The following is a 27,706-nucleotide window of genomic DNA, read 5'->3' on the forward strand; positions in this document are numbered from 1 at the left end:
AGTCGGTGTCTGTGTAGAGATTTGTATTGGATTTTATTTTTGCTTTTACATCCTTCTGTACTGTTTCCAACTCCAGCTGCAGGGACAAAGATCACGGAGCCAGATTTAAACAAATAAACTGGGATTCTAATTGGAGAATTATTTTGCTGCAGCCTCTGGAGAGTTGGAGAACGTTTGTATTTTACAATACAAAAACTATAAAATCCACATTAGATTACATGACACCACAGGACCCAGTGCAGTCTGCATATTCTGATTATTAATCAGTCTTGTTGTATTGGCTTCTTGCAGATATTATTTGACTCGTTCTGTTTTGTTTATGATCCCTAAGCAGCCCAGACCACACTGAGCATGTGCACAGTCTTGGTCTTGCAAAGATGTTTAACAAAGTTACAAGACCCCATGTGGCCAACTTTGAAGGCTAGTGGTGAAGTAAGTTTATGTTTAGTATACAAAATACAGCATTTCTACCCTTATTCTATTTTAAACTTTACTTCCCCTTTAAAGGAGAAGAAAGATGTCCACTGACATTCCTTACTTGAAACTGTCTTGTCAGTAGAAATGGGATAAAAGTCAATTGGCAGGATTTATCAGTTACTGGAAACGTTGCTGCCCAAGGAGGGGGCCTTGAAAGTTAAGTGAAAACAAAGGTTAACGTACTTTTGCCATCAATTTTCAGGACTTGCATGAAAAACACATTGGGCCCATTTACTTAGCTCGAGTGAAGGAATAGAGGAAAAAAACTTAGAATTTCAAATGTTTTTTTTGGCTACTTCAACCATCGAATGGGCTACTTCGAATCGAACAATTCGAACTAAAAATCGCTTGACTATTCGACCATTCGATAGTCGAAGTACTGTCTCTTTAAGAAAAAACTTCGACACCTATGTGTACGTCGACCCCCCTAGTTCGCCACCTAAAAGGTCCCCATAGGGTTTCGAATGTATTTTTTGGTCGAACAAAAATCGTTCTATCGATGGATTAAAATCATTCGAATCGAATAGCGCTAAATCCTTCGACTTCGATAGTTGAAGGATTTAACTTTCGACAGTCGAATATCGAGGGTTAATTAACCCTCGATATTCGACCCTATGTAAATCTGCCCCATTGTGTTCTTGGTAATATTCTTGTAATTCCAAAAAGACTTCACTAACTTTCAGGCACCAATGTAAAGGGGAGATATCATCCAAACTTAAGGGTTTTTTTGGGTGTATTTTTGGCAAATCCAGATTTATCAATTCTCAAAACATTTTGTACTTGCATGAGGAATCTATTTTCTTCTCAAAGCCTCTCTTAATTGTTATTGTACACAAACAACCCAAAGACAATTTTCAGTTGGTCTTAGAATTCTACTGTAATTTCCACAGTAAATAACTAGCAGTTATGGCGTAAAATATTTTTAGTAATAACTAAGCAATTGTATGTGATGAATGTGCACAAATGACCTCTCCTGGTTGACGTGGCCTAGCAGTGTAGCCAAATACAATGGCAAAAAGGAACCTATGTTTTTTTTTTTTGTTTTTTTTTTCCCAAGTATTATTTTATCAACTTTAATATTGAAACTTTTATAACAGAGATGCCATTGAAAGCAACATGACTTTTCTGGGGTTAATCATTATGCAAAATAAACTTAAAGAAGAAACTCCATCGGTTCTGGAAGACCTACGCAGAGCCAACATCCGTACAGTCATGGTCACAGGTGAGTCTAGAGAAGAGCAAATTCTTGTTAGTGAACATGTTTTTAAAGAGTTTACCTACTTTTGGTCTATTGCAAAGCATATTAAAGGGTTATTTTGATGATTGGGATAACAGCAATGATATTTGGCTAAAACAGGATAAATTATTTCCCGCATTGTTTTTGTTTCAGTTAATACTTGCTACTTTGAGGAGTAAATGGACTAATAACATCAAATGTATTGCTGTAAACACATTTTCATGTAATGGCCTATTCATTTAGCTAAAATAGAAACCAGGGTTTGTGTCCAAAGTAAATACTTTCATATTATCAATATAGAAAGAAATAATATGCAAGGTCTGTGTAATAAATTTAGTATTACTGGTCCTAAAAACATTAGCAAATACAAGAACAAGCAGCTTCACAGGTTTTTTTATTTTTTGGGATTGTAAATCTCATGTTTTCTTCCTTTGATCTACAGGCGATAACATGTTGACTGCGATTTCTGTTGCACGAGACTGTGGAATGATTCTACCTCAGGAAAAGGTCATTGTAGCTGAAGCACTACCTCCCAAAGACGGCAGGGTCGCCACAATAAACTGGCATTATGCAGACTCCTTGCCAAGAAGTGGTTTGAATACTATTGACTCAGAGGTAGGGTTGACGTCACTCTTCATGGTTAAATGCAGAGGGGAATCGTCCAAAGTCTAACCATGTTTCCACCATTGACTCAATTAAATCATACCAAATAAGGTAGATGTGGACCCTGTTATTGAGAGATTGTGCAGTCAGAAAGAACATTTGATAAAAAGAATAAATACAGGCAATATGTGTTAATGACAGATCTGCAGAAAAGGTTTTTCCTATAAAATTATTTTATAAACAAAACTTGAAAAACATGAAGCTTAAGTTAAAATCACACTAAGCACCATGCATTGTTCCCTTGTGGCAGACATTATGCTGCAGGCTGATAGATTGGGGCCAGATGCTCAAGTATGCCTTGATACTCCCAGAACAAATGATGGGGCAGATATTAAACATAAATGCAGGCTTTCCACAGAATGTAGGGACTAAAGATTACTATATATTTTCTTCAACGCATTCAATCCTTCATTTTATAAATGGAAAGCATTCCTATTGGCTTTTAAGATTCAGTAACAATATAGCAGCTTTGGCTGTCAAGTCTATAAAGTTTTTAAAGGACATCTCCACCCTCAAGAATTATACAGTTATGGGACCTGTTATCCTGAACATCCTAGGTCCCGAGCATTCTTCTACTAAAAAATCGTTTAAACAAAAGGATTAATTATATCTTAGTTGGGATCAAGTACACGGTACTGTTTTATTATTACAGAAAAAAGGAAAGCCTTTTTAAAAATATTAATTATTTGATTGAAATGGAGTCTATGGGAGATGGCTTTCTTGTATTTTTGAGCTGTCTGGATAACAGGTTTTCAGATAACTGATCCCATACCTGTACAGAAAAAATGCTCGGTGATATTACTTTGTCAAACAATCCATCTGCTCTTGTGTACCAGCTGTTTGTAGATGTTGATCTTGGTGCTCCTACTGCTGAGTTCATGTAGAAATCGATGGGAACCATCTATGCCAAATGTAAAGTAATTTTTCAGTGCAAATTTTTCAAATTGAAAACAAGTACAAATTCAATTTTGTTTTCATGGTTTATACAAATTTTTTATATTCACATTTTTTTTTTATTTAATAAGCAAACATTCAAATTTATTTGAAGTAGAAAACCCCTCTTAACATTTTATTTATTTATGTGTAAATGCATAAAGAGCATATATTCCTTGCTATTATTTTACGTTTATTAGTAGTTTTTTGTATATCAGTCTGGTAGAATGAATTATTAGCGAATGCATTCAGTTCTATCCAGAATACTATCATTTGTTTCCCACGTTCTAGGATATTCCTGTTAAGGTGGTAAATGATAGTCTAGAGGACAATCAGATGGACAATTATCACTTTGCAATGAATGGAAAATCATTTGGAGTCATCTTGGAACATTTTCCTGATCTGGTTCCTAAGGTAAAGGCAATTTTCATGTTTTCTGTTATTGCACATTTTTAAAAGCCATAATTGTTTCCTTACAGTGTGATTTTCTTTTAGCTGGTATTACATGGAACTGTTTTTGCTCGTATGGCACCTGATCAAAAAACGCAGTTGGTAGAAGAGTTGCAGAATGTTGAGTGAGTATAAAAAAATGATTGCATACCTATGAAATGTTGAACAGTGTGCCTGCTGTTTTCTACAAACAGACAAGTCTCCCTCAGCTGAAAAGCCATTACTGACGTTTTACTGTATTATCAAACAGTAATAAGTGGTATAAGTTTAAATTGTATAACTTGTAGCTCTACACAGCCATCTTATCTAAATTTATCATGGTGAACAGAGGCCTGTCCACTGAAGATGCTGGCAAAATACAGCATACAATGTCCATCCCCATAACAGAATGTTAAACTGATCATACTGTGCTTCTGAGCACTTTGCATCTGCCATTTTTTTTTAAATGTTTTTATTTATGAAAATTTTCAGAGAAAAAGTAGCATATACAGAACATGACATTTCGTAAGGAATTACATCAATGAAAGTAAAACAGAGTTACAAAAGTAGTAATCAGTTACACAATGAAACCCCTCTTGAACCAAATACTTCGTATGAGCAGTAGTTAACAGAAAGAACAAGGGGGCTGATCCCCGTAGAATGCAAACAGATTAAAACAGAGGGGCAGACGTGCATATTCGGGTGGCCATTGAAACTGAGCCGAAACATCAAAGATGTATTGAAGGTACAACAATAAGTAACCTGGAAATATAGAAAGGAAGGTTCAATAGAGAAGAGGGGAAAGAAAAGGAAAGGGAGAAAAAGAAAAAGAAAAAAAAAGGATAAAGGGACAAAGAACAGCCGTGTAATTGCAGCATCAGATACGTTAATGGTGTAGAGAGTACTATAGATACAGTAGAACCAGTTACAGAAACAGGTTTCACAATGATGCAATACTAAGAGGTATGGAGTCACCAAACCTATATGAGATCCAAGGTTGCCAAATCTTCATAACTTTAGAAAGAGACTCAGTAGCTATGCCTGAAAGTCTCTCGTTTATGAAGATCCAGTCCAGTTTGCTCTTAAACATTGCAAAATTGATGGTGGGGGATTTCCATGACTTAGCGATAGTTTGCCTTGCGGCAAGGAAGATGTGGTTCAAAAGTTTGAGCTTCAGAGAGGGGACACCCCGAGGGGGGACACCCAGGAGGGCTTCAGATGGTGACTTTATCAGGTTAAGCTGTATAATAGAGAAAATCATATTGTATACCCGAGTCCAAAACCTAGTCACTCTTGGACACGACCACCAAATGTGTGTCATGGTACCGGAGGATGAGCAACCACGGAAGCAGTGATCTAGAGTAGAATGATGTATCCTAGCCAATCTCACAGGCGTCAAGTACCATCTGAAAAGGACTTTATATCCCGCTTCAGAAAGTGTGGTATTCCTAGAACTATGTTTGAGGTTGTCCCATGCCTTCACCCAATCGCTTTCTGCTAGGGTAATCTCCAATTCTTTATGCCAAGCTTTGATATAATTCAGGTCTGTGAGATTAGCTGGAGAGATCATATTACGATACAGTAGAGAGACAGCCTTAGGGGTGGTAGAAGGACTAGTGCACCATCTCTCAAAGTAGGTTTGAGTGGGTGCTTCGGGATCCCTCAGAGACCAACATTGCTGTGCCCAGTGTAGAAGTTGGGTAGCCCTAAAGGTTTCAGAGTCTGGGATATCATAGTTCTCTCTCAAATAAGACATTGAAAAGGGGCCTCTGACTGTGAGAATGTTACAAACTCTAAGTAACCGATTCGCGGACCACCAGCCAAACGAGCGGGCCTGTAACCCAGGAAGGAACGATGGGTTGCGAACGATTGGAGCGACCGGGTTATGGAGGGAGACCAGTTTGTATAATGTAGCATTCTGGTCCCATAACCCCAGGGTATGCTGTAGGCTAGGGCTTAGTACCTGCGGTCGCTTGGAGGGGGGCGTCCAGAGCAGCGCTTCGGCAGAGTAAGGGAGTACTAGGGCGTTCTCTAATTCAACCCAAAGGGGAGGTAAGTGTTGTAGGTGTAGTACAGGGCATCTGCCATTTTTTAAATTTTTATTTTTGTTGTGTGGAAAGGGTTGCTACACTTTTAAGATACTTATGTGCCATTGTCTTATAATTTCCTTCTCTTTTCATTTATTTACTGAATACATTTCTAAAATAACTTTGTTTCCATTTATAGTTACTATGTTGGTATGTGCGGAGATGGAGCAAATGATTGTGGCGTAAGTATTTTACTGTACTATATATATATATATATATATATATATATATATATATATATATATATATATATATATATATATATATATATATATATATATATATATATTTATTTACTACACAAACTCCTTCGATGCCTGGGTGCCGGTTAATGAACTTCAATCCAATGTATCAAACACAAACCGCACTCACAGGACTTTCATGAAAAAGCTGTAATTTATTTCTACAGCGTTTCGGCTACCAAACTTAAAAGCTGTCCTCAGGAAGTGCTTGTGTTTGCTGCAACTTGCCACTGACTCCTACCATTCCATGTTTTAATGGTAGCTCTGGGCTGCATTTGTGATACTGTTTAACATCTACATACTAGGTCCTAAATCCTGCTATTTGCTGCTGGTCCTACATTGGCAGTCAGATGTATGTATGTATGTATAATTATTTGTAAAGTGCTTTTAATAAAAGTACAATATAACTAAATGCACAATATATAAAAGTACACAAAGGACAATAAATATACACAGTACACAGAGCTCATATAAAGACACAGAGATTACAGTAGGAAGGAAGTCCCTACCCCGTAGAGCTTGCAGTCTAAGAGCTTTCTTTTATTAAAGTTGTGTTTTTCCAGAAAAATTCTTTTTTTTTTTCTTCTCAAAACTCAGATTTTTTGGGTAAAAAAAAACCCATAATTTTTTGAGATTTATTATTCCCAAACCTGCAAAAAGCCAAAATCCGAAAAAAAAACTGTAAAGGTCATGTAGAAGTCAATGGCAGAGGTCCCTTGAACCATTTGAAGATGTTTTTAGCGATCAATTAGAGGTATTCAAGGTTTTTTCCGGCGATAACTCGATCAATTTGAGTTTTCCAAAACGATTGCATTCAATTGAGTTTTTTTACATTTGCGTTTTTCATTAATTAAGCAAACATGCCAGTTGTGAGTTTTTTCTAGGTAGAAAAAATCAACCTTTGATAAATAACCCCCCCTAAGTGTAACATTGTGTGACATTACAGGCACTGAAGAGAGCTCATGGGGGAATATCACTGTCTGAGCTAGAAGCATCTGTGGCGTCACCTTTCACGTCTAGGACCCCCAGCATTTCCTGTGTGCCAAACCTGATCCGGTATTGTATATTCTTTCTCTGCAAGTTTATTTCCCTAGCAGCTGTTTTCATAAACTCAATGCTTACAGGCATGCTGCTTTATTGTCTTTTGCTGGTACAGTTAAAGGCTTCATTTCATCAGTAAAATACATGCCTTTGGAAAAAGAAAAAGTCCCAAAGCAGAGTAAATCTACAATAAATGCTAAATGTCTGTATGAAGAATTTCAGAATTCACAAATAAGCATAGAGGCCTATAAGGAAACAATTGTAACTATTAGGTTTAAGTTGTCCCATTTTTTTCTGATTTTGAAGGAGTAGTTAAATGCATTGATGATTTTTCATAAATTTGTATGCAGTAGTCCAGAAATAGATTGTGTAAAATTATCTGTTCTGTTAACTTTTGCTCATAAAATTCTTCCAACTTTACCCACAGTGTATATCGCATTCTATGCATACATATAAAGATAGGGATTTCCACATGTTTTTGTTTTTTTTGTGTGGATCCACTTCCCTGCCTCGACCCTCCACTACACTGCCCTCGGTAAGGACTAAATCAGTCTATAGTTGGAATTTGACCAGCATTAAAACCCAGTGGGACAATTTTTAACCTACAGGGTATTCCATGAAAGTGGAACTATTGGTCAAACTGGGTTTCCTTTACATGATTTCTTGATGAATAGGTCTCACTTGAAATGCTTTTACTATGGATAATGTTATCTATTGTTACTTTTTCATAGTATTGTCAGCCAGGTACAGTAAATACAATGTGACAGATACAGGAGTGAGCACAGTGGTGTCTGAAGGGAATGTTTCAAGTGAGGTTGTTCTTTGTTTTTTTTACAGGGAAGGACGTGCAGCTTTAATTACATCTTTCTGTGTGTTTAAATTTATGGCTTTATACAGTCTTATCCAGTACTTTTCAGTTACCCTGCTCTATTCTGTAAGTAAATCCCTCTGTTTCTATTAATGGCACGTGACAGTGATATTTTATATGTACCTCCGCACAACTTGCTGATCCTCTTTTTTGATTATCATATTGTTAACATTTGGTGTGCAAAACAGCTGTGTCCTGCTCAATGTGTTCCCTATTAGGCTACTATTTTGAACCTGTACAGGTACACTTATAAAGTATGTGGTCTAATTGAAGCCACACATGAGGTTACCCTTGTAGGCATTTGACCTCTACGGTGGCTGAAACCATACAGGCATGGAGAAAAGGAAGAGGCACTGCCGTTTCTGCAGTTGCATCGTACACTGGTAGATATAGTGCAGACAAGATAATCTCAACATGGCTGTTCCTTGAACCAACTATATCCATAATACATGGATATGATTTGGGATTGGATGGCTACAGTACCAAAAATTATATAAAATTTAGCTTTGTACCATATTATCCATACCTGTGAATACAGTTTTAAAGGAGAACTAAACTCTAAAAATGAATATGGCTAAAAAATCCATATTTTATATACTGAACTTATTGCACCAGCCTAAAGTTTCAGCTTCTCAATAGCAGCAATGATCCAGGACTTCAAACTTGTCACAGGGGTCACCATCTTGGAAAGTGTCTGCGATACTCACATGGGCTCTGAACAGCTGCTGAGAAGCTAAGCTCAGTTGCATGTACTTGATCCCAAGATATAACTAATCCTTATTGGGAGTAAAACAATCACATAGTTTTTATGAATGTTTACATGATTTTCTTGTAGACTTTAGGTATAAGGAATCAAATTACAGAAAGATCCATTATATGGAAAACACCAGGTCCCAAGCATTCTGGATAACAGGTCTTATACTGTAACTGTAGTACTAGTAGTGTGGGCAAGTGATATTTATTTGCTGTAACAAGTAGCAACTGGGAAAATGCAGCTTGTGTCCTGGCACTTAAAGGTACAGTAATACCAACAAATTAAAGCTTTTTGAAGTAATGAGAATATAATGTACTGTTGTGCTGCACTGGTACAACTGATGTTTTTGCTTCAGATACTCTATTGTACTCTATTGTAGATACTTTATTGTAGCTGTGCAGCCATGGGGGCAGTCATTCAAAGCTGAAAAAGGAGAAAAGGCACTGGATAAACAACAGATACTCTCTGTAGTATACAATGGGATTCTTCAAAACGTATGTTATCTACTGTGTATCCTGTGCTTGAATGGCTGCCCCCATGACTACACAGCAGCTTGTTTATATAAACTATAGTTGTGTATCTGAAGCAAACACACCAGTTTTATCATTGCAGGGCAATGGCACGCTATATTGTCATTCCATAAGAGACCTAGATGCTGTCTTTATAGAAACCCAGGCTACCACTTCATTTTTCATAAAAGGTTTTTAATTGGAATGTGATTTTGCTTATGTGTTTTAGTTAAACTGTATTGCCTCCAGCAATAGGTAACCATACATTACATTAAAATATATAAAACGTTTTTGATGTTTCCAGAGCTTTAAATAAAAAATAGTACAGATTTAACAGCGTCTTGTATATTGCATTCATAAGCAGTCAAGCAATCATTTGTTCATAACTGCTATGTTGTTAAAAGTGTGTGCCATTTTCCTGTCTTCTAGATACTCAGCAACTTAGGGGATTTCCAGTTTCTCTTTATTGACCTGGCAATCATACTTGTTGTTGTCTTTACAAGTAAGTGTTCAGTGACTGAATCCTGCTAATTCCATGTGCTCTTGGTGATGTTGTTTTTTTTTTTTTAGTTTAAATCTTCTCACAGGCTCATTTTGTTTCCTTTAAGTGAATTACTTTATTTATCCACAACCTGAATGTGTCTTACCTGGCTGTTTTCAGGATATTTCAGGGCTGCATTTATAAGCTTGCCTAAGCCACTCTTTTTTTTTTTTTTTTTTTTAAATGGCTTCCTAGCCACAAGTAACTCATCCCATTGGGATGTATTTCAGGAATGGTCAACTGTAGCCAGGAAAACTGCCTAGACTTTCTCACCATCTGTACAGAGTGATACCAAATCTATTCCAGCATAGCTAGCTCCCTATAAGTAAGATCAATGCTGCTCAAAAATGTACGGTCATCGTGGTCTTTAAACAGTTTAAAGGGGACCCTAAAAAAATAATTCCAAATTCTTTCTAGCATGTTAGTTGAACAAAATAAACTTTACTTAACTATATTTATTATTTCAATTTTGTTTCCTTCATTACACATTCACAGCAAGCAGGCAGGTGCCATTTTGTGGACACTGTTATTATGACAAATTGTGCATTACCCTAAAATTCTGTGTATGCACCAGAATGAGGCAACTAATGCCCATGTGCCCATGTACACAATTATAGAGCATGAGGATGGAGGGGCAATGTGGGGAGAGCAGTGACATGTAGGAATTGCTGAATGGAAAGTGAAAGTAATTCACTGTTCAACATTTATGCCTCAGGCATAGGGACGGGGCAGGTAATATTTGATTGACAGCTCAGCTATTTAAACACCTTTATAACAGGTAAGGATGGTTTAATGAAGAAAAGAATTTAGGTTTGATGTTTAATTTGCAAAGGACTTTCATTATACAGCTTTTTATGTGTAGGTGAGAGGTCTGCTTTAAGGCTGGAAATGTAATGATATAGGTATATAGTAATTTTCTATATAGGGCCAGCAAGTAACATACTGGTTTAACATTGTTCCGATGTGCAGTATACCACCCTTGGCTTGCATGCTTGTTTTCATTTTTCCCTTCATGTGGCAAGGGGCTGGCAATGTAGTACTGGGGGTTTATACTGTGCGTGCAGCTTTTTATTTAAGCTTCACAATTTACAGCTGTTTATGAGCACATTCCTCTTTTATATCACCTTGCAACCAATACCATAACAGTCTTTGACACGGCATCTTTATAGGAAATTTAGGAATTTATCCATTCTGTGCAGTTAAATACCAAATGAACTTTAATTACAGTGAGTTTGAACCCTGCCTGGAAGGTACTGGTGGCACAAAGACCTCCTTCTGGTCTCATCTCAGGACCCCTGCTTTTTTCTGTCTTGTCTCAAATCCTCATATGCCTTGGTTTCCAGACCTGGGCTTTCCTTTGGGTCAAAGAACAGCCCTGGTATGAAGTGTGGACTCCTGATTCAAAGTAAGTCACATCCCATTGTCTTAATCTGGCTGAAACTTGGTTTAGTCTAATACAAGGTTAGAGAGTGGGTTTATGTGATGTGCAGGTCGAATAAAAGTCTGCCCAACCCTTCCCCAGCAGTCCTTGATATTTATAGACCTTCGCCCGCTCAGACATCACAAAAGGGGTGGAGCACTCAGGCACCAGTCAAAAAAAAAACGCAGACTGCAGGCGGAAACAGGGCATTGTAAAGTTGCAGGTGGTGTACATGATAACGTTCAGCCCGAACCCACCCGTAAAAAAGGATATTTGGATCAATTGAGTATAATGATTAATCAAGAATGGTTTGATTTCAATATGGGTGATGGTAAACTTTTGTGGTAACTTAGTAACAGATAATAACTTGTATCCTGTCGGTCATTTCCCGTATTGCCTTTTAGCCTCTCTAATGACCTTTTTTATTAAGTGAAGTATATGTTCAAGGCTTGGTTAAAGGAATAGTTCAGTGTGAAAATAAAAACTGGGTAAATAGATAGGCTGTGCAAAATAAAAAATGTTTCTAATATAGTTAGTTAGCCAAAAATGTAATGTATAAAGGCTGGAGTGATTTGATGTATAACAAGTCAGTCAGGACACTACTTCCTGCTTTTCAGCTCTATAACTCTGAGTTAGTCAGCGACTTGAAGGGGGGCCACATGGTACATTTCTGTTCAGTGAGTTTGTAATTGACCCTCAGCATTCAGCTCAGATTCAAAAGCAACAGATATGACCCATGTGGCCCCCCCTCAAGTCTCTGATTGGTTACTGCCTGGTAGCCAGGGTAACCAGTCAGTGTAAACCAAGAGAGCTGAAAAGCAGGAAGTAGTGTCCTGACTGACTTGTTATACATCTAATCACTCCAGCCTTTATACATTACATTTTTGGCTAACTATATTAGAAACATGTTTTATTTTGCACAGCCTATCTATTTACCCAGTTTTTATTTTTACACTGAACAATTCCTTTAAGGTGTCAGAGGACTCCAAACTATTGCTGAAATTATTCTTGGATGTTATCTATACACGAATACATGAACCCTGACAATGTTTTGCATTAAAGTATGCCTCAGTATGGAGTGCACCCTGTAGTAAATCCACTTCTGTAACATGTAATGTGACTCTACCTAAAAAAATGGGAGGAGGAACAATTTTTTACGTTTAAAAACATTTAAATTTTTTTTTTTATGCCCAGTTTTTTAATCTTCTCCCTTACTAATTAGTTCACAAACATACATACCACCTCAGAAATAACTATAGTTTAAATGCAACCCCCCAAAAAGCCCCTACAGTAAATTGACCCTAGAAACCTATATTTTGGGGTAAACACTTACTGACAAATTCAAAGTGGGTAAATATTGAGTTGAACTGTTGCTGCATGTTATCTCCTACATGTCCTTAGCTGCCAGGATACAAATACTGTGGATACTATTCTCTGTCCTGTTTTTTATGCCTCCTGTTGATTTCCCATTAGTACCTCAGATCTGCTGTCTATGAATTTTTGGTCCTTTTATTTACAGGTTGTAGATTCTATGATCTCTGGCATAGCTAAATAGACTGATTTATAATATGCTTATCTGTCCTCTGTCTATTGCAACAATTCACCATACTTGGTAGTTTGTAAATGCAAACTCTCAAATGTGTGTTTTATGCGTTTTTTTTTGTTTCTTTTACTTCAGTGTGTGCAACATGTCTGGAGATCTACACTACAGCAACCATACTGATGAGCACAACATCAAGAATTATGAAAACACAACACTTTTCTATGTCTCCAGCTTCCAGTACCTCATAGTGGCAGTCGTGTTTTCCAAAGGAAAGCCCTTTCGACAGCCCAGTTACAAAAACTGTATGTCTCTAATATTATTCACTTATACTGTAATTATATCAATTATAGTTATACTTCCTCCTTTTTCCAGGACAGTCTGTATAAATGCTTCTTTATGGTAAAATATATTCGCTCAGGCATGTTTATCCTGTCAATTATTTGCAAGTAAAAAAAAGCACTACTAATGTATATTATGTATATACAATTTTATGTAGTGTTACTATGTACACAGTGCTGTACGTTAATATTACAAACCTTAGTACAAATATTGTAATGTATTAAAAATGTCTACATTAACAGAAATATAACCAGTAACAAAGAGCAAGTGTTGACAAGGAGGTCCTAGGCCCAAACAACTTATAGTCTCAGTTGATTCAAGGTGCGGTAGCGGCACTGCATTAAAATTTCCTTGCTTTAGATTTTTAACTATACTGAATATGGGCAGATTTATCAAAATGTGAGTTTAGAGCTTAATAAATAAAATCTCACCCCATGTTCTATTCATTCGTATGGGCTTTTTAGAACTGTATTTTTTCAAATAGTGAGTTCTAACCTTCCCTCATTGATAAATACAATTCTAAATATCCCATAGGAATGGATGAGCTCTATACTCGCATTTTGATAAATCTGCCCCTAAGTGTCAGCTATGAACTATTATTTTAAAGCATTTTTTTTCTATTGAGTGAAAAACTGGCAAGACAATGCTATTTGCTGTCTTGGCCAGAACTTGGGCCTTGAATACAGACTTCTCCTTAACAGTTTGCACTGGACCCCTTCATGTCATCTGCTTATTGTCCCAAAACCCACATAGTTAAATAATCAGCCACGTTTGACCCACTACTTGAGTCAAACATTTGGACCAAGATTCTTATTACTCAGCCTATCTGATCGAGGTCTACCCATTTATACTGTTCTTTTTATTTCTTTATTCCCATTTATATTCAGTTTCTTTTTATTGACAAATCTGATCCTGTTCTCCCTGGTTTTCTGATTTCAAATCTAACTAGAGAACTTTAATCCACTTTCTTGTTACTGTGCAGAAGATAAAGTGTGTGGCCTCATTGTTCAATATAATGTTTATTGCCTCAGCTTTCTGAGCAGCAAAATTATTTATCCTCTGTATCACGTTTTTCTCTTTCTTAACAGGGTTTTTTGTTGTATCTGTGTTGTGTCTCTACGCCCTCATATTATTCTTCATGCTGTATCCCATTAAGCAGGTTGACAATTTCTTTGAGGTTAGTATTCATGTGTATATTTAAATATATATATAAGTATAGAAAGGCTATGGCACACACTTACTAGAACGAAGACCCGGGTGTTATTCAGGGGAAAAATAAATAAATAAATATATATATATATATATATATATATATATATATATATATATATATATATATATATATATATATATATATATATATATATATATATATATATAAGCACACCGGGATTTATCTAATTAAAACTTGTTTTACTGAATCAAGATAAAAGTCCCTCTGAGGACCGAAACGTCGATCCAATAAAACAAGTTTTAATTTGATCAATCCCAGTATGCTTCAACATTCTTCATGTAAATATATATATATATATATATATATATATGTATATATGTATATATATATATATATATATATATATATATATATATATATATAGCTAAAATAATAACAATCCTGTAAATGCCTGTTGCTGTATACAATAGACATTAGAAATGTGTAGTTCAAATTCTTTTCATGCTTCTTTAGATCTATATCATGCATCAAATATCTAGCCATATACAGTTAGGTCCATAAATATTTGGACAGACAACTTTTTTTTCTAATTTTGGTTCTGTACATTACCACAATGTGAGGAACTAAAAGCCTTTTTTTTAACACAATCACTTCATTTTAGGGGCAAAAAAGTAATTGGACCAGGGGTTCAAAAGTAATTGGACAATTGACTCAAAGGCTATTTCATGGGCAAATGTGGGCAATCACTTTGTCATTATAAATGAAGCAGATAAAAGCCCTGAAGTTTATTTGAGGGGCGGTGCTTGTATGTGAAAGATTTTGCTCTGAGCAGACAACATGCGGTCAAAGGAGCTCTCCATGCAGGTGAAACAAGCCATCCCTAAGCTGCAAAAACAGAAAAAACCCATCTGAGAAATTGCTACAATATTAGTAGTGGCAAAATCGACAGTTTGATACATCCGGAGAAAGAAAGAAAGCACTGGGGAACTCGGCAACCCAAAAAGACCTGGACCTCCACGGAAGACAACAGTGGTGGATGATCACAGAATCATTTCCATGGTGAAGAGAAACCACTTCACAACAGCCAAACAAGTGAAAAACACTCATTGGGAGGTAGGTGTATCGATATCCAAGTCTACCATAAAGAGAAGACTGCATGAAAGTAAATACAGAGGGTGCACTGCAAGGTTCAAGCCACACATAAGCATCAAGAATAGAAAGGCTAGATTGGACTTTGCTAAAAAAAACATCTAAAAAAGCCAGCACAGTTCTGGAAAAATATTCTTTGGACAGATTAAACCAAGATCAACCTCTACCAGAATGATGGCAAGAAAAGTATGGCAAAGGCGTGGAACAGCTCATGATCCAAAGCATACCATATCATCTATAAAACATGGTGGATGCAGTGTGATGGCTTGGGCGTGCAGGGCTGACAGTGGCACTGGGACACTAGTGTTTATCCATGATGTGACACAGGACAGAAGCAGCTGAATGAATTCTGAGGTGTTCAGAGACACTATCTGCTCGAATCCAGCTAAATGCAGTCAAATTGATTGGGAGGAGTTTCATAATACAGATGGACAATGACCCAAAACATACAGCCAAAGCAACCCAGGAGTTTATTAAAGCAAAGAAGTGGAATATTCTTGAATGGCCAAGTCAGTCACCTGCTCTGAACCCAATTGAGCTGCATTTCACTTGTTGAAGACTAAACTTCAGACAGAAAGGCCCACAAACAAACAGCAACTGAAAGCCGCTGCAGTAAAGGCCTGGCAGAGCATTAAAAAGGAGGAAACCCAGAATCTGGTGACCTCCATGAGTTCAAGACTTCAGCCTGTCATTGCCAGCAAAGGGGTTTCAACTAAGTATTAGAAATGAACATTTTATGTTCAGTTTTTTAATTTGTCCAATTACTTTTGAACCCCTGAAATTAAGTGATTGTGTTTAAAAAAAAAAAAAAGGCTTTAGGTCCTCACATTTTTAATCTTTTTGTTCAACTGAATTAAAGCTGAAAGTCTGCAGTTCAACTGCATCTGAGTTGTCTCATTTAAAATTCATTATGGTAATGTACAGAACCAAAATTAGAAAAAAATGTATATTTATGGGCCTAACTGTAGCTATAATGTTAGGAACACCTGTATCTGCTGACAACTGCTTTCCTCTTGAATTAGAAATACACAGACACTCACTTAGAAATCAATTGCAAATAAGGAGCTTCTTTTAGCAATATATGTTTTATCTGCTAATATTTTAAGCCTTACTGGTGGAATGCTGAACTACTTTGACTACCTGCCCGTATATATGCGACTGAAGCCCCCAGTGTTCCAATGCAACCTTTTTGTGTGAGCTTCTAAAAGTTGTACTTCTACATCTAGAGGGCCCTAAGTTGTCTGTCCTTAAGTTGAGGCAACCCAAACAATTGTATGCTTTTATTAAAGTGACCATGTTTTCACCCCAATTAGGGAAGAGTCGGCCTATGAAACAAGATAAAGCCCAACTCATTAAATAAGTAGGCCCTGCTTGTTGATATATTGTTCTCATGCACTGCATCTTTCTTTTCTAGTTGGTGTGTGTTCCTTTTGAGTGGCGTATTAAAATACTCATCATTATTGTTACCAATGTGGCTGTATCAATATTGGTTGAGGTAAGGAAGTGTCCTGTCTGTGTTAGTTGATGGCCGTACGCACTTTTTAAGAACCAGAAAAGAAATGGGGGTTTATTTTTTTTTTTTTACATTGTGTCTGCATTGTTACATTTGGCAAATGCCCTGGAATTCCCAGAAGTGCAGTGGATTACAACATTACAGCATAAACGTTGGTGTTATTCACACATAGCCTAATTCATACCTTGGAACCTAACATAGCATTAGTAAGTTATGCATTCGATCTTATTCTGTTACTTAAAGTTTGCTACTTTCATAGCATTGCGAATGATCTTATGTTTACAACTGCTATAGCATGCTGCATTTGCCAAGGCCAAAAATGTGGTTTGTATATGCAAGAACTGCAGTGTGACAATTCTGCTACTGCCATACCCAACTTCTTTAATTCTGCCTACAATAGTGCATTGCTGCTTTTCATTCATAAAACCATTTAATTGCTGTCTTGTTAATAATTTGAACACCAGTCTCTTTTTTAATAACTTTATAATTTAGGTCGACCGAGCAAAATACTTTAACTGTGATTTTAATTATGCACCAGTATCAAGAAAACTGCACAGGCCTGGTCTACAACATGCCAAAAGTGTTTTTTTTTTCTTTTTATAAGTAATTACACCTGCACAAAAGCACGATATGCTGCTAAACATTTAAAAAGATTTTAAGCTCTACCTTACTGGAACATTTCCTACTTCTTCCAGGTAATCTCATTTCAAGGTTCCTCCATTGTGCAGGGTAATGTGTGTGGCTGCTTGCTTTAAAAGGAGGTGTTGCTATTTGAACATAGCAGTGCTTGCCACCTGTTAAAGCAAGCCCCTGTCTGCAGATTCCTAGAAGGGGTTGTCAACCTTATAGTCTGTCCTATTTTCCAGAGTGGGCAGAATCAGCTTCCTGGAAGGCAGCTATGCAGCTTGTCTTCTTGTGAGGCTCAAGCCAAGGTTACAGAGGTATTTGAAATGTCTGCTTTTGTATAGGTGTATATTTTACTTGAAGTAGAGCCATGGCTTAATTATCTCTGACTAGTTCACACACAAATTCTTAATTAATGCATAATACTGAGCACACAATAATTTAGTTTTGTTCTTCTCTATGCACAGTACAATTTAATTTGGATTGCATGGATGTACTGATTAGTCCTTCACCAACTATTTTTATATTTTGAATCAATAACTTTTAAATTATTATTCTTACAGAGGATTTTAAAAAAGTTTAAATGCTTGTACATTTATTTAAGTTCTATTACATTGCTTCCATCATTTCTCTCTGTATTCATCTGCATCTCCTAACTTCCTTTGCACATGTTACTCTGTAGGGATCTTTGTTCTTTCATACCAAACATTTCAGTATCTCATTAAACATTTACTTTTTAGTTTCTGTCCTTTTCCCTTACTTTTACCATTTCTCTATCTAGCTGGCACGCTCAACATCTGCCTTTATGCAGCTATACTGATCAGATTCTGGCAAAATATCACAAATGTATCCATTAACTTGCCAAAATCTGCTTGGTGTAGGCCAACACCATGCCTGCCAGAGTAGCTACCTGAAGGAGCAAATGGGAGTGGGACCAGCTTTTCTCGCCTGTGTACAAAACGTAGACTGAGAAAAGTTTATCACTGTGTGCCTAGCTTCAGGGTAATGGCACAGGGGGTGAATCCGGGTATTTTACAGCTCAGCAAGTGGTTGACAAAAAGTGATAATTGCCTAAACCACGTGCTAACCCGCAAAACACGTATTCTGCTGTGTGCCATTACTGTGATGCTGCCATTATTTGTCTGCACTTTTTTTTTACTGCTACTTTTAATTCCAAATATCACATTTCTCTTCCAATCTGACTCATTGAAGAAGCGGTTTGTATAGAATTTTAAAATCCTCATGTATGCATTGAAGAAAAAAAACTGTGTTAATTTCATACTATGAGAGCGTTGAGATTGTGCTCTCTGAATGCTAGCCTTTAAAATTTTCACATAATTTGCATGTTTTTGTTTTTTTTAATGATGAACTGGTCCTTTTAATTGTTCCCACCACCCATAATTTCTCACAGAATTTCGTCCTTGACATGCTATTGTGGAAGCTTGTGTTCAGCCGAGACAAGCAAGGAGAGAGCCACCTCATGATCACCCACCCCCCACAGGTTGGAAAGCCACTGTTCATATGCAGTAGGAAGCTTTGTGCACTGCATTCCTCATTGTGGTTTACATCGACTTCTGTGCCTTGTCTTCTGTTATCTCTGTCTCTTTAACATGCTTGGAGGCATTTGCTGGGACACATTTGTACTAATGCTTTTGTGCCTGTTGTGACCCTGCATGTTTTCATCTCCACTAAATATGCCTTGTGTTTATTATCATGTTTTATTATCATGTTGATAGTCATATAGAGCCTTTAATGTATATGCCATATAACCTATCTGTAGATATAAAATACAACTTGGAGGTTTGCAATAAAATGCTACAGTATTACACACTCCATAATACAAAATGTTACTGTAATATGAACTTTACAGATGAAGTATCCTAAAATTACATATACTGGTAATGGCAATACTTTTTATATTTTCTTTAACTGTATTGTATCCATTATAAGTTTGTATCCATTATAAGTAGGGATGCACCTAATCCAGGATTCGGTTCAGATTCTGCCTTTTTCAGCAGGATTCTGCCAGGCCGAACCGAATCCAAATTCTAATTTGCATATGTAAATTAGGGGTGGGGAGGGAAATCACGTGACTTTTTGTCACAAAACAAGCAAGTAAAAAATGTTTCCCCTTCCCACCCTTAAGGATTCGGGGGTTCGGCTGAATCCAAAATAGTAGATTCGTTGCATCCCTAATTACACGTTATCTACCCTCCACCCCCCCAACTTCGCACTACTTTTTCATTTACTGCTTCTGAGATGCAGCTGGTTTCTTTCTATTCAGACACTACAGTCTCAAGTGTAGAAGCTTTGCGAGATAAGTGTTCTGCTTGTCTGGACAAAATACATTCGCAGTGTCTGCAATAAGGACTCGCTTGTCTCTCGAGTGGGGCACACTTGACCCTCAATGTTACTGCATGCAGTTTGTTTAGAAAGAAATATGGTGCATCAGCCAGTAGTGGCTGAGAGGTGCTTTGGGGGGTTGGAAAATAAACTTTACGGTCTGTGATAGGATTATAGGTTATAGGCATGAAATTAATACATTATTTAGTACCTGTTTACAAAAAAAGACACCTTAGAGTAGTTGTCAGAGTAGGCGGGAAGTCCTAGTACAGCAAAAGTATAGATTGTCTCAAATTGAGGACTCCATGAAATGGCTCACCTATTCTAGACTGTATAAAGTTAAGTATTTCACTAGCCACATACTATAGCTTAAGAGCTAAAGGTTAAAGGAAGGTACTTTCCGATATAGGTTATGATTTAAGTACCGTATAGAGTAAAAAGCATTTGTCTGCTCTGAAGTGTTAGTAGTGTACTGCTTTAGGATTGGCTCCTACTAATGTCACAAGAATTCACAGCCACTAACCATGCTGGTTTTCAGAACTTCATAGTTTTAGCTTTCAGATGCAGCAAGGAAAATAAGGCTTATATGTTCTAAATGATACTTAAAACGTGTAAATATATTGTATTTGTATTTGCAAAAGGATTAATACAATGAGGCAGAAAATCCTATGTTGTTAAGGACCACTAGCAACTAATCCTATGAGATTCAAAGAAGAATAAAAATAATATGCTGGGGTTTCTGTAATCAATATATCTCAATAGCCTACTAATTTAAAGTGAAATTGATTTAAATTGATTGCAATATATATGAATTAAAATAATACTGGGTTTTCTGTAAAGTAAGAAAGGTGAAATCACTGGGAGAGGTGCCAAAATGTATTACCCTCCAGCGATTGAATTCACCTACCTGATACCTCAGGCCAGTGCTGCTATTGGCAGAAAACTGCACCAGTCCAGCCCCATGGAGCGAATCTTGTTCACTTTACTGTGAGTACGCCGGCTCTTAGGTAGCAAAGTAAGACAAAGGGGAAAGAGAGGATCACTCTGTGGTGGTTGCTGGGAGAACTTTGAATCAGTGCAGTTCTCTGCTAACAGGAGCACCGGTTCAGGGTATCTGATAAGTTAATACAATCACTGGGAGGGTTGCCTCATTTTGGCACCACGCAGTGATTTCTCCTTTATTTATATGAAGCTTTTAGTCAAATTAATGTCCTACACTGAACTAAAGCTTCTTTTCTTCTTATAGGGTGCCATTGACCGATTTGCTGATGGGGTTTTCTCCTGGCTTTGTTCCTGTAGAAAGAAAACACCCAAAGCCAAATACATGCACTTAGCACAGAAACTATTAGTCGATCCAGACTGGCCACCAAAGCCAAAAACCACAACAGAAGCGAAATTGACAACACAAGCAAACGGCGGTTACCAAATCATTACTATGACGTAGCAGATATTGTCGGTGTCCTCGTGTATTTATTGTGCTTTTTTTTTGTCTGTTTGTTTTAACCCTTAACATCCAGATGAGCCCTTGAGACTTCAGTTGAATCTACATGACAATTGATGAATATATTATACAGTAATTGGAGCAGTGGAGTGCTTCTGTTCAGAAACCGAACATGTGGCCATGAATATGTCTCCCTTTATCATCTGAATGGATCCCACAAAATGAAATCTGTGCAGCACTTTCTTGTTTGGCAGCAAAAATGTCTACCAACAAAGCTATTGTTTCTCCTGCCTTTCAGGCAAGGAATGACATAACAGTTCCTACTGGAATCAATATTGGTTTTACATCATTTCCATAAAAACAAAAAGAAAATCAGTATTACATGAAAGGTTTCTTCTGCCAGTTGGGCCAATGCTGCCTGGTGCTGTCCATGTTTCTGTACTGGTTGGTGACAGTGTCTGTAATCCACTCATTTCTGCTCAGAATATGTGCAGTTCTTTTGTAATATTGATCACTTTGAAGTTGTATAAAAGTATTGGAGCAAACAGTATTCCTACTAATAGGATTCGGTAACAGCCCTGAAGTAGCTTTTCATCACTGAATTCAGTACTTTAAGCTAACTCATGCTTTCACAGCTGCATCAAACAGAACACAAACATAATGGTGGCATTTATCAACACTTATTGTATTCTTTGCCATCCTAAGGCAAAATCTTATGTGTACACACAGAAGTGGGTCAAAATAAGCAAAACGTTGTTTTTTTTTGAGCTACCCTCAAAAATTGTGTGCACCAGCGGACGGCTTAGAGGGAACCATGTCTCTGTCCAATGTTTGTTTTTCTTTAAGTAGTAAAGTATGCAGATTTAGTGGGTTCAATTTTTTTGCAGCCCAAAACTGTCCGTTTTTATTGCTGGGTAAGTACTGATTTATGGTAGGGCAAGCCAAATGGTAGACCCCACTCACATGTGTTCATACAATTATATAGAACCTTCAAGCAGTAACTTTAGTATAGGCATAGACTTTAAGTTTATACTTGTCTGAGAGAAACAATTTGAAAACAAACTAATCATTCTATAAACAGAAGTTCCTTTTATTAGCCATAGGAAGTGACATGTTTAGATCTTTCTCTGGCAGTAGAACTTTTTTAAGTTGTATTTTTTGTCCATAAACATAAAGTGTTTGTGCATGAAACTGTTCTGACCCCTCTATAAAACATGTCCCGGTCCAAATTCTAATTCTGTAGGAGCGTCTTTTTAAAACGGAACCAGAACTTTATATTTGTTTCTTGCTATATCTATGCATTTTTGACCTTAGAGCTGTGAATTATATGACATATTGCTGTGGGTTCAGTATTATCACTGACCATTAAGCCGACTCGTTTTTACTTTCCAGGCACTGGAGGGTTAAAGGTCACTTTAAATCCCTTATATCAGTATTTGTAATGCTTGATCACCTATGTGGGGCTACTGGTTAGTTAACTGCAGGGCTTCATCAGGAGGTGAATTAGCCCAATGTCTGTGGCAAGATTTTTTATATTCTCCTGGCTACCATTTTAAATGTTGAATCTCTCATTCGATCTAGCAAAAATAGTTCCTGTCAGCCTAAGGATGTTTGAATTTGTGGCTGATTTCTATCCGTGTACATGTACCTACTTCATAGCCAAAGGAGTAGTCTTACCAGGGTTTGGCCTAGTCATTAAGTTGCATCTAAATTTATTGCTGTACTAGATGTGACTTACAGCTATCTACTGTATATGCGTGGTGTGACCTGGAGTCTGGGCATTCAGTGAATGAAATAACCCAAGCTAGACCAAGGAAGATGTGCTTATATCACCTCTGTTATTTGCACCATAGCACACATAACCATAGGCTTCTTTAACTACTATGGCAGTATACAGGAAACTATTTTGAGAGTTGGCCCAGGATATCCGATTTCCTTATGGCCCAGTCTGATACTGACCCCACATTTCATTTTATTACAACCGATTATCAGGTTCTCAAATGAGAAATTCACAGTAAACCGTTATGCGTAAAATCTTAAAGTCTGGGAAGCTTAATATGCTGCATTTTACTTAACCCTTTATGTGCCTGGAATGTTTCATTTTGCTCAGCTGTTGATGAACTAAAGCTTTCTTCCAGCTTTAGCACAAGGTTATCTGCTCGCCTTTGTACTGAGAAGAAATGGCAGCTTTTCCACTTTACTACTAAGGGCTTTAAATTGTGGCCTTTAACCCTTTAATGCTTTTCTCTCCCCCCCAACTAAGTAAGTTCTGTAAATACTTGTTTTCCGAGGATACAGATATTCATTTTTTCCTTAAATTCTTCAGTTACTCACCAGCTATACAAAAGCTCCATGTTTTTCTTTTCTTTCTGCGTGTTGTTGTGTTGAGCTGCATTTGTACATACTGCTGGTTAATATGAGCGCACAGTTGTACAATAATTTCTGGCTTTCACCGGAAAACAAATTGATTAGTATATAATAAGTATATATACAGTATATATGTATAAGAATGAATTAGCTCTTTTCTATTATTGGATACATTTGTAAGAAATAGAGTATCCCTCAGGGTTTTTAATTTATATTTTCTGTACTAGAGAGCAGAATAATGAACCCCTTGGCAGTAGCTGGAAGTCTAGTACTGCTTACTGATCTTATCACTATGTGTTATCAAGGTGAACACCCCACTCAGCAGGAGGGCTATTTGTTCCAGTGACATATACTCCGTTATTGAAACTGCCATGTGTTGTATGCATTTCATATGAGCCCAGAATGTCAGAAATCATTTTACATAGCCAGATTCATTTTCCCTTATTGCTCGCCTATACAGGTATAGGATCCTTAATCTGGAAACCTGTTATCCAGAAAGCTACAAAATACGGGAAAGCCATTTCCCATAGATTCCATTTTAACCAAATAACATCTCTGTAGTAAGATATAATTTAATCCTTATTGGGAGCAACATAGTCCTATTGGGTTTTTAATGTTTAAATGATTTTTTAATAGACCTAAGACCCCTTATCTGGAAAACCCCCAGGTTCCGAGCATTCTGGATAACAGATCCCATACTTATATTAGAAATGTGAATGTGCGGTTCTCTAAATCTGAACAACATCCTATAGCACCACTATGTTCCCCATGGCTACACAGAAGCTTGTTTATATAAACTATAGTAGTACTTATCTGTTATCTACTGTGTATCCTGTGCTTGAATGGCTGCCCCATGGCTAAGCAGCAGCATGTTAATATAAAGTAAACTACAAACTACAGTGGGCCCTTATACCTAATAGAATATTTGAAAAAAATAAACAAAATGTGTATGTAGTTTGGCAAAAAAAATGATTAAAAAGTGGTGTAAATAACACCTAAGAAAAAACAAATTTCTGAGTAAATGTCACTGGTTTCTTCTAGTCCTATTAATGACCTTGTCTCCACAAGTGACTATTGCTAATGTTAGATTTGGGGAGGAAATTTTATACATCTGTAAAGAATGCTGCAAATAATGCTTGATCAAATGATATAAGTCACATACAAGAGGGCTTTTATATATCCTATTTTTTATTATTACCCCATTCGCTGCTATTTTGCTGAATACGTCCAGTGGCGAAGGAGTTAAACTTGCGATTTTTTTTTTTTTTTATCACAAACGTATTTTTTAATTATTGCAATAATTTATTTTATTTATTTCCCTCTTCTGTGCTTTATTGTACTTTGTGTTTTTGTACAGTGTATTGGAGTCAATGATGCAGTATCCTTTTTGTATGGAGCAAGTGTTTTCTATGTTGGCCTTTGTTTCACCTCAAACCTACAACCTGTTTGCACTGTCCAGGGTGAGAACCTAATTTAAAGCACATATTTCATAACTTATTGAAGATGCATAGTACAAATTTGGGACATTGCATATTTTTAGCTGTTCACATTCTTATCTAGAAAAACTTGAGCCCTAGATTAAATGTGTATCTTGGACAGAAGGCCCCTGTACAAACATGGAATAATAGGAGCCTTCTGAAAATCCAGGCTTTCAAATTTGTCCACTAAAGCTTTATGTATATTTGAAGACTTTCTTTGACATCCCTGGGAATCCACAGAGTGCCTGTATAGCACTACAGCATTCCTAGTAAGCAGTTAGATCAGCCCATTAAGCATATGCAGTGTTCCCAGAGCTGAGGAAGTTGCCTGCCAACACTAGAACAGCATGAAGCTACAGGGATACATTTGGAGTTATAGCTCCTCTCTGTCATAAGATTGCTGTATTTTTGGGTTCATATAAATATCTATGACTATGACATAACATTAATATACAAGTCATCCAAAATACTGCTGGAACACAGAATGGGCAGATTTATCAAAGGTAGAATTTTTAATTTATGTGAAATTGTTTTTACTCAAATGGCTCAACGGACCTCTGCCATTGACTTGCACATGAACTCGGCAGGCTTTAGGTGGCGAAAATTCAAATTACAACTGTTTCCATGGTTTTGGTGAAAAAAATCTAACATCCTAATCTACATTTAAATTGGTGGATTCAAATTCAAATGTGTAAATTCGGACACCAAAATAATTTTAAAAAAAAATTGAATTCAAATTTATTATTCAACCCTTAATAAATCTGCCCCTAAATGTTAATTGCTATCACATAATCTCAGTGTTCAGTTCTTATGAGAAGAATGAAAAGATGGTAACTTATTTCTCTTTGGACACAAAGGCAACCAAAAGGGTAACGTTTACTAAATTGGACCAGAAATTGAGAGATGCATTGTAGCCTGCATTTTCAGGCAGGGGTTACATTCCGACTACTGTTTCAGGGTTTATTTCTTTCTGAAATGTGTTTCTAGATAGACAGTTAGAGATTGCACAGGCAGACAACAAACCAAAGTGTTGTTCCTGGGAGGTGGCTGATAAACATTCCCTGGTTGGACACAGATCGGGTCTATATCGACCATTTCTGCACTTAAAGACCCTTCCGTCATATTTACAATATTCTACACTCTGATCCCCATAGCTTACTGGCATACGGGGGAGGGACACAATGCCTCTTGCAGGTAATAGCATTAGAATGCTTCCTTCTGCATTTTCAAATGATTACAAGATACAACTGGCTAGAAACAGTTGATCTCAATGCTTTTCAGTTGAAAGGTATTTTCTAATTTCCCACAGGCAGAAGAACATTGTAGTGGTCTGACAAGTAATCCGAGACGTCCCCGCACAATTCAGTTGCATTGTACATTCCAAAAACACTGGTTTATGTGTTTGGAAGAGTTCCCATAGACTCCTAATCTGAACCAACATCAAACGCACAAATAAGGGCATGTTGCGCTTGAACTCACAATGAGATAAGTGAGATACAGCTTAAATGCAGATTGCCTGGGTATGACCAAGTAGAATAAAAGGGAATCAGCCAGGTCATGTGCTTAAAGTTATATTGGGTAGAACCCACTGCACCTGTTGTTGCTCAAACCTCCATATATTTATCAGTTACCACCAATTGCTATAATTCACACTACCAACCAGCCCACCTTAAAAAAAAAAAAAAAAAAAAATCTAGTTCGTTAGCTAGAAGATGCATAGCTCATGCTTTATAGTTAACAGCAATCAGTTATTGTAGTCGTACCTTTTCATTCATTCAGACTTTTCCCCCTACTATCATGTTATAGTCTAAGCAGTGCGACAGAAATCGCAAGAGAGAATTCGGCTTTATTCACTTACTCAAGAAAATCTTGTTGCCCACACTGTAGCAATAGTATATTATGTATCTGTATAGCCACTCGGTATTTGGAATAATCCCAGTTCTGAAGTTCAACATTCCAGTTGGTCTAGAGCTGAAGGGAGTTCAAACGTTGCTTTGTGCCTTGCATCTCCATCTGTTGTGCTTTGTTCCCTGTCGTTGGCCTTGCCTGTAAGGAAATGGATGCTGCATCTTTATATAAACAAATTGCTGCTGTTCAAGGTACCCTACTGTAAAAGAAAAAAAAAGTATACACGAAGAGCTGTAAATATAACATCTGTACATAGCCATGTAAATCATTTTGTGATTTAAGCCCTTTTAAATAAAAATACAAATGAATGGATGTGTTGCTTCTTTCTTGTTTTCTTTTTGTTTGGCTCAGTGGTGGAATATGGGCTCCCTTCATGCAGTTAAATGTGCAAACCCAGAATTCCAGATGTCTGGGAAAAAAATGCTTTTTTGAGCAGATTCTTTTTTTATTTAAGGGACCAGTAACAAAAAAATAATTTGTTTGTACATAACCAAAAAAAAAACCACCAAAACACATTTAACTTTAAATCCGACAGGGCGACGATCCATCGTGTAGCTCGATTTCTCCTCCCTGCCTTCTATAGGAGATAACCAGGGAGGAGAAATTGAGTGCCGCATGATGGATAG

General features: G+C 37.0%; 1 protein-coding gene across 3 annotated transcripts in view; it reads left to right on the forward strand.

Moving 5' to 3' along the window:
* The window catches only part of atp13a3.L (ATPase type 13A3 L homeolog), an 84,009-nt gene extending 56,617 nt beyond the window's left edge, over positions 1–27,392 (forward strand). For 2 of the 3 annotated variants that reach the window (XM_041563305.1, XM_041563306.1), the window contains exons 20-33: positions 1,575–1,699; positions 2,157–2,329; positions 3,602–3,724; positions 3,806–3,885; positions 5,966–6,008; positions 7,015–7,124; positions 7,947–8,043; positions 9,670–9,742; positions 11,009–11,186; positions 12,880–13,046; positions 14,172–14,260; positions 16,821–16,901; positions 18,955–19,044; positions 21,133–27,392. In XM_041563305.1, the coding sequence (XP_041419239.1) occupies positions 1,575–1,699; positions 2,157–2,329; positions 3,602–3,724; positions 3,806–3,885; positions 5,966–6,008; positions 7,015–7,124; positions 7,947–8,043; positions 9,670–9,742; positions 11,009–11,186; positions 12,880–13,046; positions 14,172–14,260; positions 16,821–16,901; positions 18,955–19,044; positions 21,133–21,330 (1,627 nt within the window). In that variant the 3' untranslated portion in view covers positions 21,331–27,392. The remainder of the gene's footprint in view (positions 1–1,574; positions 1,700–2,156; positions 2,330–3,601; positions 3,725–3,805; positions 3,886–5,965; positions 6,009–7,014; positions 7,125–7,946; positions 8,044–9,669; positions 9,743–11,008; positions 11,187–12,879; positions 13,047–14,171; positions 14,261–16,820; positions 16,902–18,954; positions 19,045–21,132) is intronic. The other variant, XM_041563307.1, reaches the window with a different exon arrangement.
* The last annotated feature ends 314 nt before the right edge of the window (positions 27,393–27,706 follow it).

The sequence above is a fragment of the Xenopus laevis genome, chromosome 5L, assembly GCF_017654675.1.
Source record: "Xenopus laevis strain J_2021 chromosome 5L, Xenopus_laevis_v10.1, whole genome shotgun sequence".
NCBI lineage: Eukaryota > Metazoa > Chordata > Amphibia > Anura > Pipidae > Xenopus > Xenopus laevis.